The sequence below is a fragment of the Bactrocera neohumeralis genome, chromosome 6, assembly GCF_024586455.1.
Source record: "Bactrocera neohumeralis isolate Rockhampton chromosome 6, APGP_CSIRO_Bneo_wtdbg2-racon-allhic-juicebox.fasta_v2, whole genome shotgun sequence".
NCBI classification, from domain to species: domain Eukaryota; kingdom Metazoa; phylum Arthropoda; class Insecta; order Diptera; family Tephritidae; genus Bactrocera; species Bactrocera neohumeralis.
The window spans coordinates 34114248-34135856 of NC_065923.1; the positions used below are offsets into that span (position 1 = coordinate 34114248).

The 21609-nt window shown below is 34.7% G+C and overlaps 1 protein-coding gene across 2 annotated transcripts in view; it reads right to left on the reverse strand.

The window, feature by feature from the left end:
* The window catches only part of LOC126761376 (calcium-binding protein E63-1), a 147215-nt gene that overhangs the window by 95301 nt on the left and 30305 nt on the right, over nt 1-21609 (reverse strand). Inside the window, exons 1-3 of one of the 2 annotated variants that reach the window (XM_050477479.1) lie at nt 21147-21242; nt 11715-11753; nt 11560-11599 (exon numbers count right to left, since the gene is read on the reverse strand). In XM_050477479.1, the coding sequence (XP_050333436.1) occupies nt 11560-11599; nt 11715-11753; nt 21147-21182 (115 nt within the window). In that variant the 5' untranslated portion in view covers nt 21183-21242. Of the gene's footprint in view, nt 1-11559; nt 11600-11714; nt 11754-21146; nt 21243-21609 lie in introns of those variants that run through there. The other variant, XM_050477480.1, reaches the window with a different exon arrangement.

Consider the following 21609-nt stretch of genomic DNA (forward strand, 5'->3'; position numbering starts at 1 on the left):
CAAAAGTAAACAATATTTAAAGTTATTTTAATTAACGAATTTTATTTTTTAATCAATCAAGCCAAAAATAGATAGGAATCTATAATTAAATATATTAATTTTATTTTCTGGCATATCAATTCGCATATATCAGTTAATTAAGTTATCATGAGAGGATCCGTCTCAAAAAACTTCGCACCAGACATTTTCACAAGTTCTCGTTGTAAGAAAAAAATTCGAAGCAAATAAAACAAAATCATGGAGTATGCATACATTAGAGCGGGTCGATTTGTAGGAAACGAATAAAACAAAAAATCGCGTAGGCAGGAAATGTTCTGGGGATCATTACGCCTTAAAAATCTTTAGCTCGAAGCCGGTTTTAGGCAAAGTTGAATGATCCGTAATTCATTTTCCTAATACACGATTTTATAGTTAAAAAACTAGACCCGTTCTAGTATACATATAAATGTAGTCCCTGTGGTGAAACCAACTATATACGAACTAGTCTACGATTAGTATGAATCAGTTACCCAAATGGTCAACTTTTCCATACACAAGGATTGAGTTTTAATCGATCAGCTAGTATGACAGCTATATGTTATAGTGGTCCGATCTCAACAATTTCTCTGGAGATTGTACTTGTTGTCTTCAAAAATAACGAATTTAAAAATTCGTGAAAATATCTCGTAAAATGAAAAAAAATTTCATGCAAGCACTTGATTCAGATCGTTCAGTTTGTTTTTATTCCATAGTGCTCTGATAACGGCGGTTCCGATAAATAAGCATCTACTTTGGGAGAAAAGAAAATGTGCAAAATTTCAGATCGTTACCTCAAAAACTGAGAAACTAGTCCTACACTAGAGCAACCTCAACTGTTGATCAACACGTCTATAAAATAAAGAAATTGGTGTTTGAGAATCAACGATTAACAGTCAGAGATCTTATTGGCATTATTGGAATATCGGAAGGATCAGTAAAAACAATTTTGAAAGAAAATTTGGGCATAAAAATAGTTAAAGCACGACTGGTTCCAAAATCACTAAATTTGCACGTATGTACTATGTGCAACAAAGCTTTCCGACTGTCATGAAGCGTATTATTACTGGCGATGAGTCTTGAATTTCTTGTTTGTGTGTTATTAGTTCAACTCAAATAAAAAAAATCAATATTGAAGTGATTCAATTTTAAGACCATTTTCGAAATATTTTAACTGCAAAATAATATTTTTCCGTCAGTTTTACTGCCTGGTGTAATGAATAGCCAGTGGGCGATAGCGCCAGCGACAGTACTTATAATCATAAATTACAAATTAAAAATGCCGTCGCACACCCACACATTGTTATCTGTGGGTATTTACCGAAAACAAAATAGTCGCAATATCATTGTTATCATGATTAATGATTGTGCATTGATCGTACGCCCCTCCAACTAAACGGCATGCGTTTCGCCACGAATTCCCTCAATAAATACATACAAATATGTTTGTTAGCATGTGTATGAAGTCAGCTGTTGTGCATCGACAATTTGTTTTGTTTGTATGTATGTTAAGAACTTTCTTTACTAATTTGTATTTGCCTTTAATTCATAAAAGTTAATTGTATTGAACAAATTTTACGTTTTCATTCTATTACTCTCCATATATATGTATGTATGTATATCTAACTTTTATTCTAAGTTTAATTTTATTATTTTTATTCTCTCTTGGGGAATTTTGCACTTTCTTATCGCTGTTGTGTTTTTTGTAAACTAAAATAAATCCATCTTAATTTATTTCCCATAACACACGAGTGGTCGCTCGGCGGAGTCATGCGTGCGCTCGCCACCACAGTTTCAAGTAAACGTAGCGGATATTTGAAAAACGCCATGAGACTATATTGAACAAAACATTATTAGGGCGGGTACTTATAGGAAATATTTGATTAGTTTTGTAAGTAATGATAAATTGTTGCGGATTACGGGTCTAGACATATATGCACTAGCAAAGTGAATATGAATGAATTTATGCATAAGTATATTATTTGCCGATATCTTTTTAAATGATTTTAGTCAAGTACAAGACTCATTGTAACAAATCCAAATATAAGATACTTAGAGTGTGGAAAATTTTTATTTTATTTATTTTATGTGAGACACCTACAGTGGTGGTGAACTAAATGTTACTGAACTTTTATTCCATAATTGTTGTTCTCTTGCAACTTGTTGCTACACGTTGTACGTAACACCTAAAATCAATCGAGATATGGGGTTATATATGTACATATATATAAATGATCAGGATGACGAGAAAAGTTGAAATCCGATTGACTGTCTGTCTGTAAGTCTGTCCGTGCAAACTGTAACTTTTTGTGAAATCACATATCTCGAGAACCGAAAAACCGATTTCGATTTTGTAAGTAATAATCTTCTCATATTCCTATATCGCAGTGCGAAAATGGGCGACTACAACCACGCCTACTTCCTAATACACAATTTTAAATTACATTTGGTTCTTTCACCTACCAGAACACAAATAAAGAAGTAATTATAATAACGGAATAAAATCTTGCACTAATAATTCCTTTAACGCTTTTAACCAAAAATTGCCAAAATCCAATTAAAACTTTTCAAGACCCTAAGTACCGAAATGTGAACCCCAGTATCTATAGTGTACTTTTCGCTGAAAATATCGATTATTGCGGGAGGTATGCAATTGAAATTCAGTGAAAATATGTGTCCATATAAAAAAATGATTTGAATCGGGTCAATACTTCCCTGAGCCCCATATACCTAATATAATGATTTTCGAACTTCCAGTTGACTTTATATCCAGCATATGTATATCGTCCAATATTTGAGTTATCTCAATGAAAATTAAATAACGTGTTGTACTCACAACAGCTTGACCTAGCCCCCATACAACTATTATCAGTATTTTCGAACATTTGTCTGACTTTGCTCCATATGATTGGTGACTGAATGTGAGGTACCTTAATGAAATCCAGGGAATATTTTTTTTAGTATGTGACATGATAATAGTTAATAGATAAAATGGGGTCCTTGCTACCGCAACTCCCATATACTACATATAATGACTTTCGGGGTGAAATTAAGGTATAAATTATTATTTGGCGGTGGAAACTCGCATACTACACATCCAGCAAAACAAAAACCGTTATTGCGCATGTGTCAGAGGGCATGGCGACGACATTAGCCACATCAATCCGATTTATGCATCTCCACAGAAAAGGTATTGTCACCCACCTTTTGAATCTATCAAAATTATTCGCGAAATAGCGTCGAACAGGTATATTATTAGAGAAGCGAATGTTTGAACACTTGAACCGGTTACATTGTGACAAAAAAGCACTTGGAAGTTGCAATTGAATTCTCCGGGTAAATGATATTTAAAAAAAATGTATAAGTTGGTAGGACTGTCCTTAATTACAATTCTAAATATGTGCGCGATCTGTAAACCAGTTTTTTTTACAGCAGCTGCTTAAGTCGGTACATCTCAGTAATGCGTTGTGAATGTTACAATAGCTAAAAATACCGATCAAACTTGTCTCAAATTTTGTATTTCTAACCAAATTTTGTGTTCGGATTCAGTTTTATCGAAAACACAAGCCTACTAGTGGTACAAAACCGTCAAAGACGGTCGAGAGATCGTTGAAGGCATGCCTCTTTCTGGACGACCTTTGACCTCTTCATTTGATGAAAATACTAAAAATGTGAAAAAGGAAAATGTGTAGGAAAGTGTTAGAGAGACGACAAAAGTGCTCGACATCTCTCGCGATTCCATTCGAATGATTTTGGTGTATATTTTGAAAACCCTTCTACCGAATATGGCATCTGTTTTCGATCAATCGCGGGCAGGAGTATAAACTATCATTTTTGACAATTACCTGTTCTTGTTTGATTTCGTAAAGGTTCAGCATAAAAATAAAAATCAAATATACACATACAAAAGATCTCATATATCTCTTAATAAAACATAATTCAGATGTTGCGATTGTCACTGCACCCTGCACCGTATATGGATATGTTTGCGACTGCTATCGTGGGCGTATTTTATTTTGACAATTACTTTTCTGAGATAATTAAAGATAACTTGCCCACGTCTATATTCGTTAAAAGAGCATGTGTGTATGGTATACCATACATACATATATGTATGAACGTGATGGTGCAGTAAATTGAAAATATTTCGCCTTACCTTATATAACATATGTATGCATATTAATATGATATGTTTTCATGATTTATACATTGTGAAAAAAAAGCACCCGGAAATTATAATTAAATTACACGGGTAAACGATATTTAAAAAATAATAAAAAAATGAAAAAATCAAATCAAATATGAGCGCGGTCTGCCTAGCAGTTTGTTTACAGATGCTGCTTAAGTTGGTACACCAGTAGTTCGTTTCGATTTTTACAATGGATATAAATATCGAGCAAATAATTTGTCTCAAATTTTGTATTTTTAACCAAATTGCGTGTGGGGAATCGGTGATTCAGTTTTAATAAAACACAAGCATACGAATGGTACAAAGCCTTCCAGGACGGTGGGGAGATCGTTGAAGGCATATCTCATTCTGAACGACCTTTGACCTCTTCAACTGATGAAAATATTAAAAAAGTTAGTCGTCAGGAAAGTGTTAGAGAGATGGCAAGAGAGCTCGACATCTCTTGCGAGTCCGTTCGAATGATTTTGGTGTATATTTTGGGGAAAAAACATGTTCTTGCTCGACTCGTTCCTGCAATGAATACCATCGATCAAGCACCGTATTCCGCAGATTTGGCTCCGTGAGATATATTCTTAGCTCTCTGTATTGAAATTTCCGCTCCGTGGAACCCGTTTTAAGTCGATCGAAGAGATAAACCAAAATACGCTGAAGGAGCAGAAGGCCATCCCAAAAAGTTCTAAAGAAAAGTGTTTCGAGCACGGAAAAAATCGTTGGCATAGCAAGGTTATTACATTTGGTGGGGATTACTTTGAAGGCAACAAAATAAATATTGAAGATTAATTAAGTATTTTGACATTTTTTCATAATTTCAGGGTATTTTTTTGTCACAATCCATCAAGTCATTTTAGTAAATTGTGGTGGTTTGACCCCTACACCCGTTGACCACAGTACAAAAAATCCTACGTGTTACGAAATTTTTGCTTTCAATTCCGGTTTTAGCAACATAAAATTAGCAACAAAAGCCCTCTAACATCACAGTCACAATTTGAGTGTAAACTACTGTTATCTAAAATCTAGTTCCTAAATATGTACTTAAAAAATTGTTATAACTATTTTACAAACATTTTATTCTTTATGTCAAAACTATTTTTTCTCTAAAGCTCTCCAAACCTTAAAAAGCCACTAGAAGGTGTTAATCGAATTTTAGCGTATTTGTACTAACGTCTAAAACTTGCGATTATACCATAAATGATCGGGGCTGATTTCAATAATTGTTGAAATTATAAATTTGTGTTTCTTTCTTCAATAATGTTTTATTTTTGTGCTTTATTTTTCATATTTACTTATTTAACATATATATGTAAATCTATATCTAAATATAGCCAGCTTCTAATCAAAAACTTGTGACTTCTGGTTACTACACGATTTCATTATAAAACAAAGGAGGCGCCACAAAGCACATAACGCTATCTGAGGTGAGATTGAGGAATTGTTTATTTGCACTTTTAATTAGTGAACAAGTTTGCAAATAAGATAAATATGTTTTTCATCAACTCTGCACTCGCATTACTTGACTTGTGTTATCATTCATATACCTACGTACTAGGTTAAATATACTATACATATATTTCATTATCAAACTGTTTTATAAACAAATATACAGTTTTTATTATATACGGTATGTATGTATGCTCGTCTATAGAATAGAAAAGTAGTTAAGAGAAAATTTTTAAAATTTCACAATGAAGTTCACATAGTTTTAGTATTTATTCATGTACTCTAAAATTAAAAAATTTATCTGTTTTTCTAACTATCATATTCAGCATAACGTTTTCCCCAATTAAAAGAAGTAACATGTCAATTGAAAAATCCTCGGTCTGACAATTGAATTGCCATAGATGGCGCTACTAGAATTAAATTCATATGATTTTTAGTTAGCCCTAACCTTCAAAAGGCGCATGTTTACCATAAATTTGACAGCTGTCGGATCGAAAAGCTTTTGAACTAAATCATTTTGAGTGAAGCAACTTTTGTTATTGTGTTGATGATTCGGTGTAGTGTTTTCAGATATTCAAGCAAAATAAACTCGAGTTTTGCGTTGATATGTGACAAAGAATGAAATATGGTTTCATCTTTTCACTCCGAAGTCCAATCGACAGTCATCTGAGTGGACTGCGCACGGCGAACTCGCTCCAAAGCGTGGAAAAATCCAACAGTCGGCTGGTAAGGTTATGACGTCTATATTTTGGAATGCGCATGGCGCAATTTTTATAGACTGCCTTGAAAATTTAAAGAGAAAACAAACGCTGTTTCATCAAGACTATGCGCCGTGTCAAAGGTCAGTGACAACGATAGCGAAAATAGATGAAATCTGAATTGCTTCCACATCACCGTATTTTCTGGCCCCAGCGACTATTTGCTGTCTGGACATGATCTTTATAAATGCAATAAGATGCCGCCTTTTTTGCAGCAAAGCATAAAAAACCTGTTACGCCAAGAAGCTCAAGAAATTGAATATTAAAATTTTGACTGAGATTAAAAAGACTACAAAGCCACAGATTTATCAATAGCTGCGTTCAATTCTCCAAACATTTATTAGTGGTAAATTGAATAAAGAACTGGTATAAATCCATTAAAACAAATAAAAATTAACAAAAAACTGTTATATTATTTCAAGAGAAATCTTTGAATACTCTTCATAGAAACGAAATGTGTAACCAAAGCTAAAAAGCCCCATATGTCATGTCAAATAAAAGATTTCGATACGATGACTTGATTTCGTATGGTTAATTTACATATATGACAACAAGAATCGCACTAAGCAAACTGCTGGGGAAGCACAACGTGGAAGAAAGAGTGAGAAAAACTAGTAATACTTTATATGCGTAAAGGCAGATGGTCGGCACAACCTGGGTGCTCTCTCTCATTTTTAGACGTAAGACGAATTCTGCTCTACGGTGCAGTAGTATGGTGGACAGACGTATGGAAATCCACCTACCGGAAGCTAATGGAAAGGGTTCAGAGCTTTAACAATAACTTCAACAGCGGCTCTTGAACTGCTACTAAACCTGCCACCAACTGCGCAGCAAAATCAGCGCGACGACTGCTGGTTGCAGGAGAACATCTGTACGGATGGCTCGAAAATGGACGATGGAGTTGATGCGGAAAAATCTGTCCAGAGTTAGGCATAAAGCAGCCTTTTAAGTTGCAGGACCACTGCAGTATATTCCAAGCTGAGGTCTTTGCTATTGCGAAAGCCGCGGGGCTGGCCTCTAATGCACTTACAGGCAATTCCAGAGTCAACATCTACGTAAACAGCCCAGCAGCAATCAGAGAAGTAACCTCGTATCGCATATCGGCCAGAAGTGTCTTGGGAAGCAGGGGTAACTTCACTTTTACTGGGAGCTAGCTAGGGCTAACATCATTCTATACGGAGATCTCGAGAAAACCATGGTAAAGAAAATAAAAACAAACGGACGATCGAAAATAAACAAAATTGCTATCGTCACTTAATACAAGAGACTATTGGAACATGATGGGAATACTAAGTGGTCACTATCTGGTGGCGCCACACCCCGCAGGATGGAGCTGACGGATTAAGAAAACTGCAAGAAATGTCTAAAGCAGGGCACCAGGGAAACAATGGAGCATCTCTTGTGCACATTTCCCGCATTGGCAAGACTACGCTGTAAATATCTGCCGTCCCACGTTATGAAACACTAGAGGAGGTATCGATAGTTAGGCCGCAGAGTCTGTTAAAATTGGCGTCTAGCGCAAGTATTCTAAGGATGACTACTCCTCTGGATCTAGCCACTGAACTCCATCTGGTATCGCAAAGGACCAAGGTTTGTGCGTGGCTTATTAGCTTACCAATTTAATCTAACCTAACATACGAGTATATGACAACTGATTTATCCAATAAGAGTCCGATATTGGCGATACCAACAGATCGGCATTGAGGGACTAGTTGCCGTATATGTATACTTACTAACAGATAGATGGACATGGCTAAGCCCGCTCAGCTCATCACACTGATCATTTATATAGTAAATAGTTCTTAGAGTCTTCTCTGTTTTCTTCAGGGCTTTACAAAGTTCATAGGAAACTGAATTGAAGTTAAATTATATGTATAATATTCACTAATAAGCTTAATTTCAGAACAAGATTTGTAATCAGTTTAAGTAAGTACTTACTTATATTAATTTAGATCACCTTCAACCATTTCAAGCATATGTAAAGTCATCAACCGTGCTTACCGCCGTTGTGTGTAATCGTACATAAATGAATGCCTTCGCTAATCATTTACCGCTGTCACAACACAATGTTGGCAGGAACGAAGAGTAATTATAGAAATATATGTGTACACGCTGTATGGTGGTTCATGCAGTTTTATATGTATAAGCAATATATTCACCGTTTCACTTGGTGCAACTGCCAGCGCTAGGCATCGCGCATCGTTTGGCTTACAGCAGGCGATGCAGTGCTAAATTTATCACGTGACATAATAACTCTTGTGACAATCAGCCAACCAAGCGCTAGGAACACTATGTGAACAACTACGCTGTACGAAAAAAATATTTCAAATTTAGTGCAACGTCTAAAAATATACAAATGTACACAAGCCGCGAATAGGCAACGCAATCACAGCACACCGCGATCGATCAACAAGCGCATACTCACACTTACGGCACTTATAATAAGCATAAATGCTCGAAAATAGTTGTGCAAGCCGATGACAGCTACATAGCCGGTCAAAGCGCTCAAAATTCGTTGAGGTACTAGACGTATACGCAACAACGACATTTACTTGCTGCAGAGGTGCTATTCTTATTTTAATTCTAATGGGTAAATATTTTTAATGAAAGAAAAAAAGATAAAAGCGAAAGTTGACAAAATATGTGCGAAACAATTTAAATGTGGTGTGAATAACCGCAGCATAAGTAGAGAACGGTAAATAGGCTAAAAATAGCTGTAGCATAGCATCAAAAACATGGATGCAGTTATTATTTATAGACAAGAGTGCGAAAGTGCGAGCATAATGGGACGATTTTTAGCTTTCTTTGGTATCACATTACCTTTTTTCGGCAATTAACTATCAAACTCAACTTTATCTATCAATTAAATTGTTTTGGCACCTACTGAAAAATATAGCAACGTTCTTAATTACTGCACATTTTAGTTTAGTTAATTTTTTATTTCAATAAAGGAAAACACAGCAAATAATTCTTACGTAGATTGTCTTTTATATTTCAGGATTTGGCAACTGTAGTGTTGCAATCGACTTTATCGTAAAGTTTAAAATTTTTAATGTTATACATACTCAGGTGGTTTTGACCTATGGCCGCTACTTGTGTTGTTTACAGTAACTTGAAATATTAATTTCGGTCAAAAAATGGAATTAAATCGCGAACATTTTTGCGATAATACTTTTTTACAATCAGTCTAATCAGCAGTACATCGATCTATTTAATTCAATATTTCGCGATGAAGCTCCATCAAAGATCAGTGTTAAACGATGGTATGGTGACTCCAAACGAAGTTGAATTTCGAGAAGGTTTCCAAAATCAGTATTTGTTCCGGGGCTATTGACGCTGTGCGCAAACTGATTTGCAAGATCGTCATGCTAGCTATCGTGAGATTGAGACAACTGTAGGCATTAGACCAGCATTCAATATTGTATGAACATCTGACTAACATAAAAAATTATTTACAGGGTTTGCCCGGAAAGTAATAGCACTGATTTTCTTCCGCCGCGACTGTACTGCGGAGCGTGCACGCACCGACTGGATTCAGTAGAAGGCGTTCCAAGCTAACTAACGAGCGGCTGGTCAGTTGTCTCCGAGCACCTGAAGGTTCAAGACAAACATTTTCGCGCGACGTGTTTCTGTGAGTGGTGCAAGCCGAAAATGCAACGTTCGTTAGAGCAGAGGTACGCGATTAAATTCTTTGTGAAACTCGGTAAATCTGCGACAGAGATGTTTGATATGATCAAGCAGGCTTAATCAGATGTTGCTTTGGCAAAAAGTGGTGTGTTTCGGTGGCATCAGGCCTTTTTGGAAAAGTAAACAACAGTCGACCGTATATGCGTTTCAAGATGGGCCGAATCCAACAAAAGTTGTTCACGCACGAAGCACTTCCAAACAAATGGTTGCCTGTTTAATAAAATAAAAACTGGACATGTACTACTAGTACAGTACAGAACATTGCATTCTGAGTGACACACAATATTTTGTTTGTCAGAGTTGCTTTCAAGAAATGAGGAACAGCGACCGCCGAAGAGGGACCACTCTTCAGCACGACAATGCGAGCTTTCACTCATCGACTAAAACAACTGCAGTTTTGAGCACTAACAATATGGATTTGATAAGTCATCCACCGTATAATCCTGGCACCGAGTGACTTTTTATGCCCGTGCGTAAAAAATAAGACCCGTCGCTGATGAAGACCGTGCTGGGAGACCTGCAGCTTCGACAAACACCGACAATATGTCTCGTGTGCGCAAAGTTTTGAAATCAGACCGTCAATTAAATATTCATTTAACTGCCCAGATGTTAAATTTATCAAAATCTGCAGTTCATGACATTGTGATCCCTTGAGCATGCGCAAGGTGTGCGCGAAGATGGTTCCAAAAGTAGTCACTGACGACCAGTGTGTGTACCAAGAAAATTTGAACATGTATGATCCCGATGAAAGGCAAGCATTTTAAGATGACAGAGAGGATCTAAGCAGCATGCACCTCGGAAATAGTCCGGACAGCGCTGCATAGACGAAGAAGGTGCCTATTTTGATGTTTTTTTAAGAATTGTAACGATTGGTTCAATAAATTTTTTTAAATCGACTCAGTCCTATTACTTTCCGGACAAACCCTGTACCACATTCTGCACATCCAATTTTAGAAAATAGGTATCAATAAAATAATGGAAAACGTCGCAACTGACCGTGATGTAGGCTCTCAATAGTATAATTTACGACAATGTCAAATGAAAACGAACGTGGTGAGGTGATACAAATGCTAGTCAGGCCAAGATTGACGGTCTTTAAAGTTCTTCTCTGTGTTTATTGGTACCTTCCAGGAAATCATCTACTAAAAGCTGTTCCCCTGCGGCCAAATCCTTAACATATATTTATATAGTACTGTTAATAATTAAATCATCTATCATTAGATCAGTGAAGAACGCTTCTACGTTATCAAAATGCAATAAGTTATCGAACAACGCAGTGTATATTCGACAAAAATCGGGTCATCTTAGCTATAATAAAAAATAGATTTATTTTAACTATACGTATATAAAAAGTGATTTCCTTTCCAGTGAATTAATAGAATTGGGTACTAAGAACTTAAAACTGCCTTCAAATGATAACTACGGTACGAATATTCTATCATTAAATATGGAAGGTAAATAGTTTGCGCTCACCTCTTATTTCCACTTCTGTAAATGGTTTCTTTTTCACAGACTGCAAGTAAATAATTTAAAGAATGAATTTATTAAATATAACAACAAAAATATGTATATTTCTTATTTGATTTTTATTTTCATAATACGTATCTAGTCATAACTGTTACGCTTACCTTTGTGGTACGTTTCCCCAGCAATGCTGTTCCCAGCATCTGAAAAAGGAAGAAATTATATATTTTAATAAAAAATTTCAAAACAGCAAATGAAGTTCCCTAACATTTCAAGGTGATAAATATGTTTACAGAAGTTTATTTCTTCAATTGCGGAATTTGTAATACAGAACTTTACAGAAGTACCAAATATGTTTCTAAATGTGCTTGTAAATAACATTTTTTATGAACATAACAATGGTCCAAATCTAAGGGAGAGTGGTAGCAAGTTTCAGACATCCGAATAACAAATCGAAGCCTCATCACCCTGATCCCTTAACCATACATAGCCATATACATACACGCTTGTATGTACATGTAGCACAAATGAATTTGAGCGTTTCAAACAACCAACAGGTGTTTCTGAGTTGTGAGATTGTAGTCGTTTGCTATAGAGGTTATTATAGAACATTTTCTTTTCGATCTATTTATAATGTATAAATCACCGAATTAAATTTTAAAAGTGAATTTCATTAATCTGCGGCCTTATGCACTGGGTTTAACAAATACTGCGAACCTTAGACAAATATATCGCATTATTAGTGAGCATGTGTGATTGAAACAACTTGTGTTTATTGCAAAATATTTTCGAAAATCTTTTAAAGTTTTGTTTTGCAATTTTGGCTCAAAATTCTAAAAATTACTTTAAACATTTTTCAAATTCTTAAGCGAATTATAATATGCGAATCGTTGAGTAAACAATTTGTTAAGTAGCGTCCGCAATTTTTTACATTTGGCAGCCAAAAATTTGAAAAAGTTAATAATTTAATTTCGTCATTATTAGCCGTGGGAGTGAAATTTCGCTATTTCATTGTCATAGTCATGGCGTAGCACGTCTCAGAAGTCACGGGTTTTGCACATAATATATAATTTTAAATATCTGCACATGCCTCTTTTTACTTACATACATACATATTAATACACAAAAAAACTATGCCATAGTTTAAGAAGAATCTGAATCGCTTAAACAAATGCTTTCTGAATGAGTAAGGTAATATATATCGTCTCTAATGTGGATAGATAGACCCTCTTGCGTTTCACTGTGCACGTATCGAATCTAGTCATTTGGCGTTTTTTGTTGTAGCGAATACAAAGCGTACAAACGCGTACAAGTACAAGTTGTGGAGGAACTGAAACCGCTCGACCTTCTTAAGAGACATTGCTCTATAGGCTCTTGAAATGTTCCAAGTCGATTGGTCATCAAGACCGTGTGATATGACACCATTCGATTTTCTGTGGGGATATATAAAGTCTAAAGTCTATGTGGCCAATTCCACTTCGATCAGGTCTTGGAGCAAAACATTACGCGTGTTATACGCTTGTTACCAGTCGAAAAGCTCGAACGCGTCATCGAAAATTAGACTCAACGGATGAACTATCTGAGACGTACATCTTCAAAAAATAAATGCCAACTAATGTTCTTTCTAATGATAATAAACATTCTCCAATAAATTTGAGGTGTCTATGTTTTTTCTTTTCATAAGAAGGAACCTCGAAATGTATCAGCCTTTAGTATAAAAGTATATAAAAAGATTATCTTGATGTTGAGCGGTCAGTTTGGATGACAGTTATATGCTATATTAGTCAGTTTCTTCGGTGACTATGCCGTTGCTTATATGCTATAGTAGTCTGATCTGAACAGTTTCTTCGGTGACTATACCGTTGCTTGAGACAGTAATCCATGCCAAGTTTCGTGAAGATCTCGTCAAATAAAAAAGACTTCCATCGACGGATTTGATTTTGTTCGACAAGTGTGTATGACAGCTACATGGTATATTAGATCGATCCGAACAATTTCTTCGATGACTATACCGTTGCTTTGTACAATTGTCGTGCCAAATTTCCTGAATATATCTCATCTAATAGAAAAGTTATACTGATCACTTATAGTATATATTTTATGGGGTTTCCGGTGTTTCCTGCTGGATGTTACAAGCTTCGTGGCAAACTTAATCATTCCTGATCAGGGTATAAAACAGTTGTAATGGTAACAACAATATGCTAAGGAGTTTTCTAGAAACGGTTGCTGTGAAGCTACAGTCAAAACTTCAGGTGGATATGTGCGATATCGATCTTCTTGGTAAACGATTTGTACACGTCGGATTTGTGAAATAAAATTTCGAGAAAACGTCTTTAAAAGTTGTATCAGCTTAGCTGCCTTGCCACGTTATAATTCATTATACAAATGCGATTGTACATTGGGTATAAACAGATTCAATTTGTTTAAGCGCAAAATTAGCATTTCATATTCTGCTCGTGTATTTATATTTAGCGAAATTATTTTTACATTTAAGTATTTAAAATACTTTTTTTTTGAAATTTCTGTAGTAAACATTTGAGATTTTGACTAATTGCGGGTTTAAGATTTTTGTCTCGTCTTCTAATAAATTAATTGGCATTGTCGCCAATGAGGAAAGCAATAGAGTAATTTATTTTAGTCAACTAAATTGCAAATGTGCATGCTTATTGTACACTACATATTTGTCGTATAATTTAATTATTTCTCAAGACTCGACACCAAGTAAATCGAGTTGCTGACAAGCAATTGCATATACATTGGTTTACTTCCCACCTCAACCTGAAGAGTTGTCTTGCAAAGGTCTATAAAATATTGGTAGTCGAAAAAGTCTGTTCGTATTTTATCAATAGATGTCTTTCGTTATATTTTGAAATTTTTATATACGAATGCCACGCAAGCCACCAATGAATCTTGTGAAGTTCACGAAGACGATGCTGTATCAGTTCATGTAGCACAACAATGGTATTTTGTGTGTGTATGTACGTATAAAATGTTGTTGGCGCTGAAAAAGGAAGACTGTCTGTTGCATTTGTAAACATCGAAAACACGAAAATTTCAATTTCGTCTACAATGGCGATAAAAACAATTTATACAAGACGCTCATAAAACTGTACATGCTACAAATGAGCTAATCAAATGTTTTGATTTATTAACAAGCGAAGTTAAAAGCTCTTTTGGCACCTTGACATAGACAAGTGACTGACTAGGTAGACTGTGTGTTGTTCTCTAACGCTGCAAGCGTCCAACCACTCATGCTTGAGCGAATAAATTTCAATAAATTTTCAAACAAACGCGCTGAATTTAAATTTTTTTCTACATTTTGTTCGACATTAAATCATATATACTCAAATAAAGCGTAAATAAATTAATAACTCATAAAAACATTTTAAATCGCATTTCGCGTCGCGTGTGAAGAATAGAAAATAACTGAATTTGCTTGTGTCGTGACGCAGTATTTTAAAATTATAAAAATTATTTTTATTTTTTTGTAATTTATATTGTATTCTTGTATGGATAATAAAGTGATCGAGCAGTAAAAACAACTAAAACAAAAAATTAAATGAAATTAAATTAAATAAACACACAAAATAAAAAGGAATTCAAAGACTTTTTACGTGCAATGTAAACAAAAATGTATTATTTTTTTGTTTTGCAAAATCCGTATTTATAAAATTTTCTTTGCGCTTGTTTTTTAATAAACTCATTTGAGCAATAATAAAAAAAGCATAATTTTGGCAAAAACTCAAAAGCTCTAAAACATAATATTTGTTTACCTTGAAAATATAAACAATATAAACAAAATTCGTCAACAGTTTTGCAAACGAGGGCAATTTAATGAATTCATGCGTGAAAAGTCATTTTCTTTTTATAAAAATATCTTGATATAGTAAAACATTTGTTAATAAAGTATGTCATCATTAATTTTGAAGCTTTCCGAAATACATAACAAAACTAACTTCGGTGCTTATACCACTCCTCCACAACACCACGGCGGCCCACTTTAGGATATACATACATATGAATATTAAGAGGGTGTGTCATTGTTCAACGATCACTCGACCGTCTTTGAAGGCTTTGTACCACTCGTAGGCTTGTGTTTTTGATAAAAGTGAATTACAACCTTTTTTTTCACCAACGCTGAAAATTTTTAGTTAAAAATAAAAACTTTCGAAAATGTTTTTTGGATCAGCTTTTAATTCACTGAACTATCACTCAAAAGATGAGCTCTTAATACGGATTAATCGAATTCTACTCGAATCGATTTTTCGGAATCGATCTTCAGTAGTCGAAGTCGATTAAGAATCGATTCTTGACATTCGAAAAATCGACGAGGCACCTCTTAATGTTAATATTAAGACGCTCATCTTTCAACAGTGAGTGACTTTCTTTTTATCACATTTTGAAAGTTTTTTTTGCTTTCTAGAACTCCTGTTTTTTATTCGGAAATTGAAAAAAAAAAATTCGTTTACTGAATAGGGGCTCTGAAGAGAATAATCACCCGAATGCCGAAACTGTGTAAAAGTTATCGCAATCGACATATTTTTTGATGGTGACCCTATGTATGTATACACATAAGTATATGGAGTAATAAAATCAATTTTTGACAAGAAATGAGCATTTTTTAAATTAAACGAAATCTACGCGCTTTTATTATATATCACCTTATGTTTAAATTTAGAACAATTAGTGATCGTATATAAGGCATTATCGTGCAAGTGCTATATGTTTACAGTAACATTTGCAAACTCCACACTTCCATTCTAATTCTATTTAACAATAAGAAACAACAATATTTTGTCTTAATCGTGATTATTAATGAATCGCTTTGAATTTTCCAAATCATATTGCGCCTTCGGATTATTCGATTTAATGTGTTAATTGGTTAATTAGATATTTAGATAAGGTGATGCGCCAAGTCATTAGTACATATCTGAATATACAAATTTATGCACGTTTGACTCATATGCGGCTATTGCTGCTTATTTATGCCAATATGTAAAGTAAACAGACATTGTGGCCATGAACGTGTGAAATGAACACGATTGAGTGTGTTTTGAATTTCAATATCTCTATGGCTGTGTAGGCATTGTCTATAAAGCAGTAAGTGTATTTACAAATTGATTTTAAATGTTATTATTTATATATTTTTTTATGTTTTTTCTTCGAATTGTTTTTGTTTTCGTTCTTCATGGGAATTTCCTTCAACAATGACGTCACTGAGTTTAAAGTATTCTAATGGAGCAATAAGTTATAAGAGCGGCTTAGCAACATAATGCATATCATTGGGAAAAATTGAATAACCAACATAATTGCGTCAGATCATTATAAGTTTCTTTCATCCATCGGTACAAAAAGTCAAGAAACCCTCGACCGATACTTGCGTTTTTTTTCTATACGAAGATTTACTTTCCCTGCTATCAGCTTCTACATTAGTCAGTACATGATGTTCCTAGTTTCTAGTTCACATATCCACCAATTATATAATGACCTGTTAGTACTCCTACCAGAGCTCTTATGTCATTCCTTTTGACGTTTAATAATCGGCATGTGCGGACCATATTCCATTCATATTAAATTTGTCTTCCTGTTGAAGAAGTTAGGTATTGCCTCCATCGAGAAACCGCTATATTTATAACATGTTTGTCGATTATAAATATATCAATAAATATCCAGAGGCATATAAATTTCCTGTATACCGTGGTCTAAATGCAAAGTGATGCCGGTTCTGGCTAGTTCATACCATTGCCAACCCTTTTCTGGAAGGAAAGGCAATATTGAGAAACGAGTTTAAGTTCAATTCTGCAGGATTACGAAAACTCTTGGTATTGGGTGAAAACGGGTGTATCCTAAGCATCTCAGAATATTTCTTATTAAAGGCGACTAATATTGGGGATTCCCCCCCCTCTATGAGCTCTCGAAAAGTTCCAGAATCGTCGAACCGATTTCGAACTAAGCTAAATTTCCGCATTTGGGACGAAGAGCAACTTGAAGAGATTCACGAGCTGCTATTTCATTCAGAAAACAAAACGGTTTGGTGTGGTTTGTGAGCCGTTGGAGTCATCAGTCCATATTTCTTCAAAAAGGATGCCGGTGAGAACGTAACCGTCAATGGCGACCGTTATCGCTCCATGATAGCCGACTATTTTTGTGCCTAAAATTGAAGTTCGTGATCTCGGCGACATTTGGTTTCAACAAGACCGCCCACTTCCCACACATCGCATTAATTGATGGATCAAATGGATTTGTTGAGAGAACACTTCGGTGAGCTGATAATTTCACGTTTTGGGCCGATCAATTGACCACCAAGATCTTGTGATATCACACCAATAGACTTTTCCCTGGGGATATGTAAAGTCTTAAGTCTATGCCGACAAACCCACTTCAATTCAGGCCTTGCAGAAAAACATCACGCGTGTCATACGCCAGTTACCAGTTGAAATGCTTGAATCATCGAAAATTAGACTCAATGAATGGACCTTATGAGACATGGCCGTCGTCAACATTTAAGAAATAAATGGCAAAGAATGTCCATAACCCAAAACGTTTTTCCTGTGTTATTCTCTTCAACTCCATTTTTAGACAAAGCTGGATTGAGTGATACTGAATTAAACACAGGGTAAAGCTCTTTTGAAACCAATGACTTCGGTTAGAATGTAAGGTTAAGGTCATTCCTACGGCAAAAAAACTCTAACTTTTATTTGTTTACTCATTAAATATTGTGGAAACGTTTTTATATTTGCGTGAGAACTGCAATGTTGAAGGCTAGATGGTAAAAAGCAATGTCTAAAATACCAATGCGAAATTAACAGTTTTAAAATGTGTGAAAAGGCAGAAATAAAGAGTAAGTAAGCACATTAAGCCGTTTGGAATTTAAGTAAATAACTAAAAGCCATTTGATTAAACTTTAAATTAGCACGATCAAAGTTTTCAGTTTGGCTGTCGCATATTCACACATTCACATTATAATATTCTGTGAATGATATATACTTACATATGTATGCTTTCATACATTAACGTATGTATAAGAGATCAAAGAATTCTATCTGATAGAAGGAAAAATCGTTTTTTGTACAAATGTCTTATAATAAATCAATTGATTGCAATATTGTGCCAAACATAAGGAAAAACAGTTGAGATCCATATGCATAATAGTTAAATCTTTACAAATATGTTCCCTGTAAATAATGGGAACTGTAATGCAATAATTATATTAAAATAGTTTGAATCCTACAATGATTTATGAGATTCTAGTTTAATATAGAGCAGATATACACCATATATTCATCGTTTACATCGTCGAGAACAATTATAAATGTGTTGTTCCGGGGATGGTGGTGTCATACTGCTTAATATCCTCCATATTATACATCAAAATTTTAGATCACCTTCAATCTCAATTGAGAGACTTAACATTTTATGAGATATTTTTCATAACGGAAACGTGCTATGTGATCCTCTATATTTTTCGTGACCGTCATCACAAAGTTATTATAAAATGGAATTCATGAAAGAAACATGTCGATGGAAATTTGGTTTTTGAATGTTAAAGTTAAATTTTTGAAAAGTTAAAACAAAGCATACTTTGAATAAAAAAGATCAATTTAATGTAAACAAAATATTTCATTATAAAACAAGTAAGGAAGCGCTAAATTCGGGTGCTACCGAACATTTTATACTCTTGCAACTTACAAGAATCAAAGCCAGGGAAATAACTTAAGGTGAAAGAGGTCAACCAGAGGATCGGAATCCAAGCAAGCAGCATTAACTAACCGACATATTCGACATAAGGCTTGTTTGATAAACGAAAATACATTACATGTAATATATGGGGGTAATATATGGGGGTTGGTGTAGTATTGACGCGCTTTTACATATTTTTGCCCACATACTATTAAAATAGTCCGAGAGATTCATTAACGTGCCTCACATATCATCCATCACCAACCATTTGGAGTAATGTCAGCCGGATATTCGAAAGTGCTGATATCAGTTTTATGGAGACAAGGTAAAGTTTTCGCTAAAATGTATCTATTTTAGACACAAAGGTTCACTGTTATGAGTGAAACACGCTCTCTCATTTTCATTGAGATAACTCACATATTGGCCGATATATGCGGTATAAAGACACCCGGATTGTCTCAGAATTTCAAATGTATATCCTATTCATTGACCGATATTTTCGGTAAGAAGTCAACTATATGTAGGTACTGGGGTCCAAATATTCGCTATTATTTTGTGCTCCCCTTTAACTTTGCATTCAGAACTACGCTCCCTAAAATATATATGTATATATCATAGCTTTGATGAACAAAGCCGTACTAACTTTTATTATCGAAGCTTTTAAGAACTCTGATAGACTCGACTAAAATTGTTCGCAAAAAACCATGTCGCGTATTCCTAGTTCGAGTGCAAGACGTTAATATTTATTATTTATTTTTGTGAGTTTTTCACTTTTGAAAAATGTTTGAAGAAGAATGGTACATTGATCAAGCTATTGATATGCCTTACACTAGAGTTGGAATCTCCATTGGAACTGCACATCCACGAGTAAACGAAGTATTATGCATTTGGTAAATGGTGAAATACGCCAAACTACGTCTTGGGCATACCTGTATTACGTTCAAAAACGAACCAACAATCGATTATTCCGAGCATTAACCAGTAAAAAGGTTTTAATTCCACTTTAAAACTATGATAACTCCGATATACACTACCTACCCTAAAATAGAACCAGATTTTCTTCGATAAAGGCGAAAACGCAAGCCAGACGGCTAATAAGGTGCGCATAATTGTTAGATCTTATGTTAAATTGTAACAATCTCGTCGCGGTTCCGATTGCTCGTGAACTAAAAGCTGCACGAGGATTCCGTTTGAAACCAATAAAACAAAGATACCGCCAACAATTCAACCGTCTAAATGAAGCAACCGCTCCGAAACGGCCAGATTTGGTCAAAAGGAGAGGAATTCTACTTCATGAGGACAATATCTCACCGAATATAACGATAGTGACTCACAGAAGCTCCGTGAACTTGGTTCGAATGCTCTATGCATCCAACTTATACTCCGGATCTGGCACCAACTGTTACAGTCTATGGCGAATGATTTTGTTGGTGAAATCTTTCGAAGTTTTTGCTCGTTCAATCGTTCAGTATGTATATCAGCTTTATGCTATAGTCCTCCGATCTAAACACTATTGCCTTAAACAATAGCCCATGCCAAATTTCGTGAATATATCTCGTCAAATGAAACGGTTTTCCATATAAAAATTTGATTTCAATCAAATACTACGTAATGATAGTGGCATACTTAATAATTTCGGGGCACAAAATCTTCAATATCAATTAAGTAGTCCAGTTTGTATGGAATGCTATAGTGGTCCGATATCAGCGGTTCTAACAAATGAGCAGATTCTTGGGAGGAAAAGAATGTTAACAAAATTTCAATTTCTCAAAAACTGCGGGATTAGTTCGGGATAATATTCATTTATATACATATTTATGTATTTTAAATAGTCGACGTTTCCTTCTCTAGTTACAAACTAAGTCGCAAACACTTACACCTTGTTGAGGGCATAATAAATGTGTGGACTTTCTTACCTTCAATTGCTGCCGTAGGCCACTCATTGGGCTCATTCAATTTCAGTTTGCTCCTGCCTAATTCTTTATAGGTTTTTTATATTTTTAAGTGATATTTTGTCTGATTATAATTTTTTGGAAAATTTAATTTTTATTTAGTTTTTATTTATATATATAAAATATGAATTATATTTAATTGGCTTGTACTTTCAAATACACAGATGTTAATATATGTATATACAATATATGAAGCACTTGTTTAGCTGGACTTTTGTACAGAAAATTTTCAAATATTCTTATGTTTAGTAAGAACTCAATATTTTACACTTTTATAAATTGCGGTTTTGTTTGCACCATTAGCAATAGAATTGCACATAAAACCAATTACACTCTCGTGCAGAACTCCTTATATTTCAATATACAAATGTTTAGAAATGATATACTTTATTAAAACGATATCGATATATATTGGTATATACATATG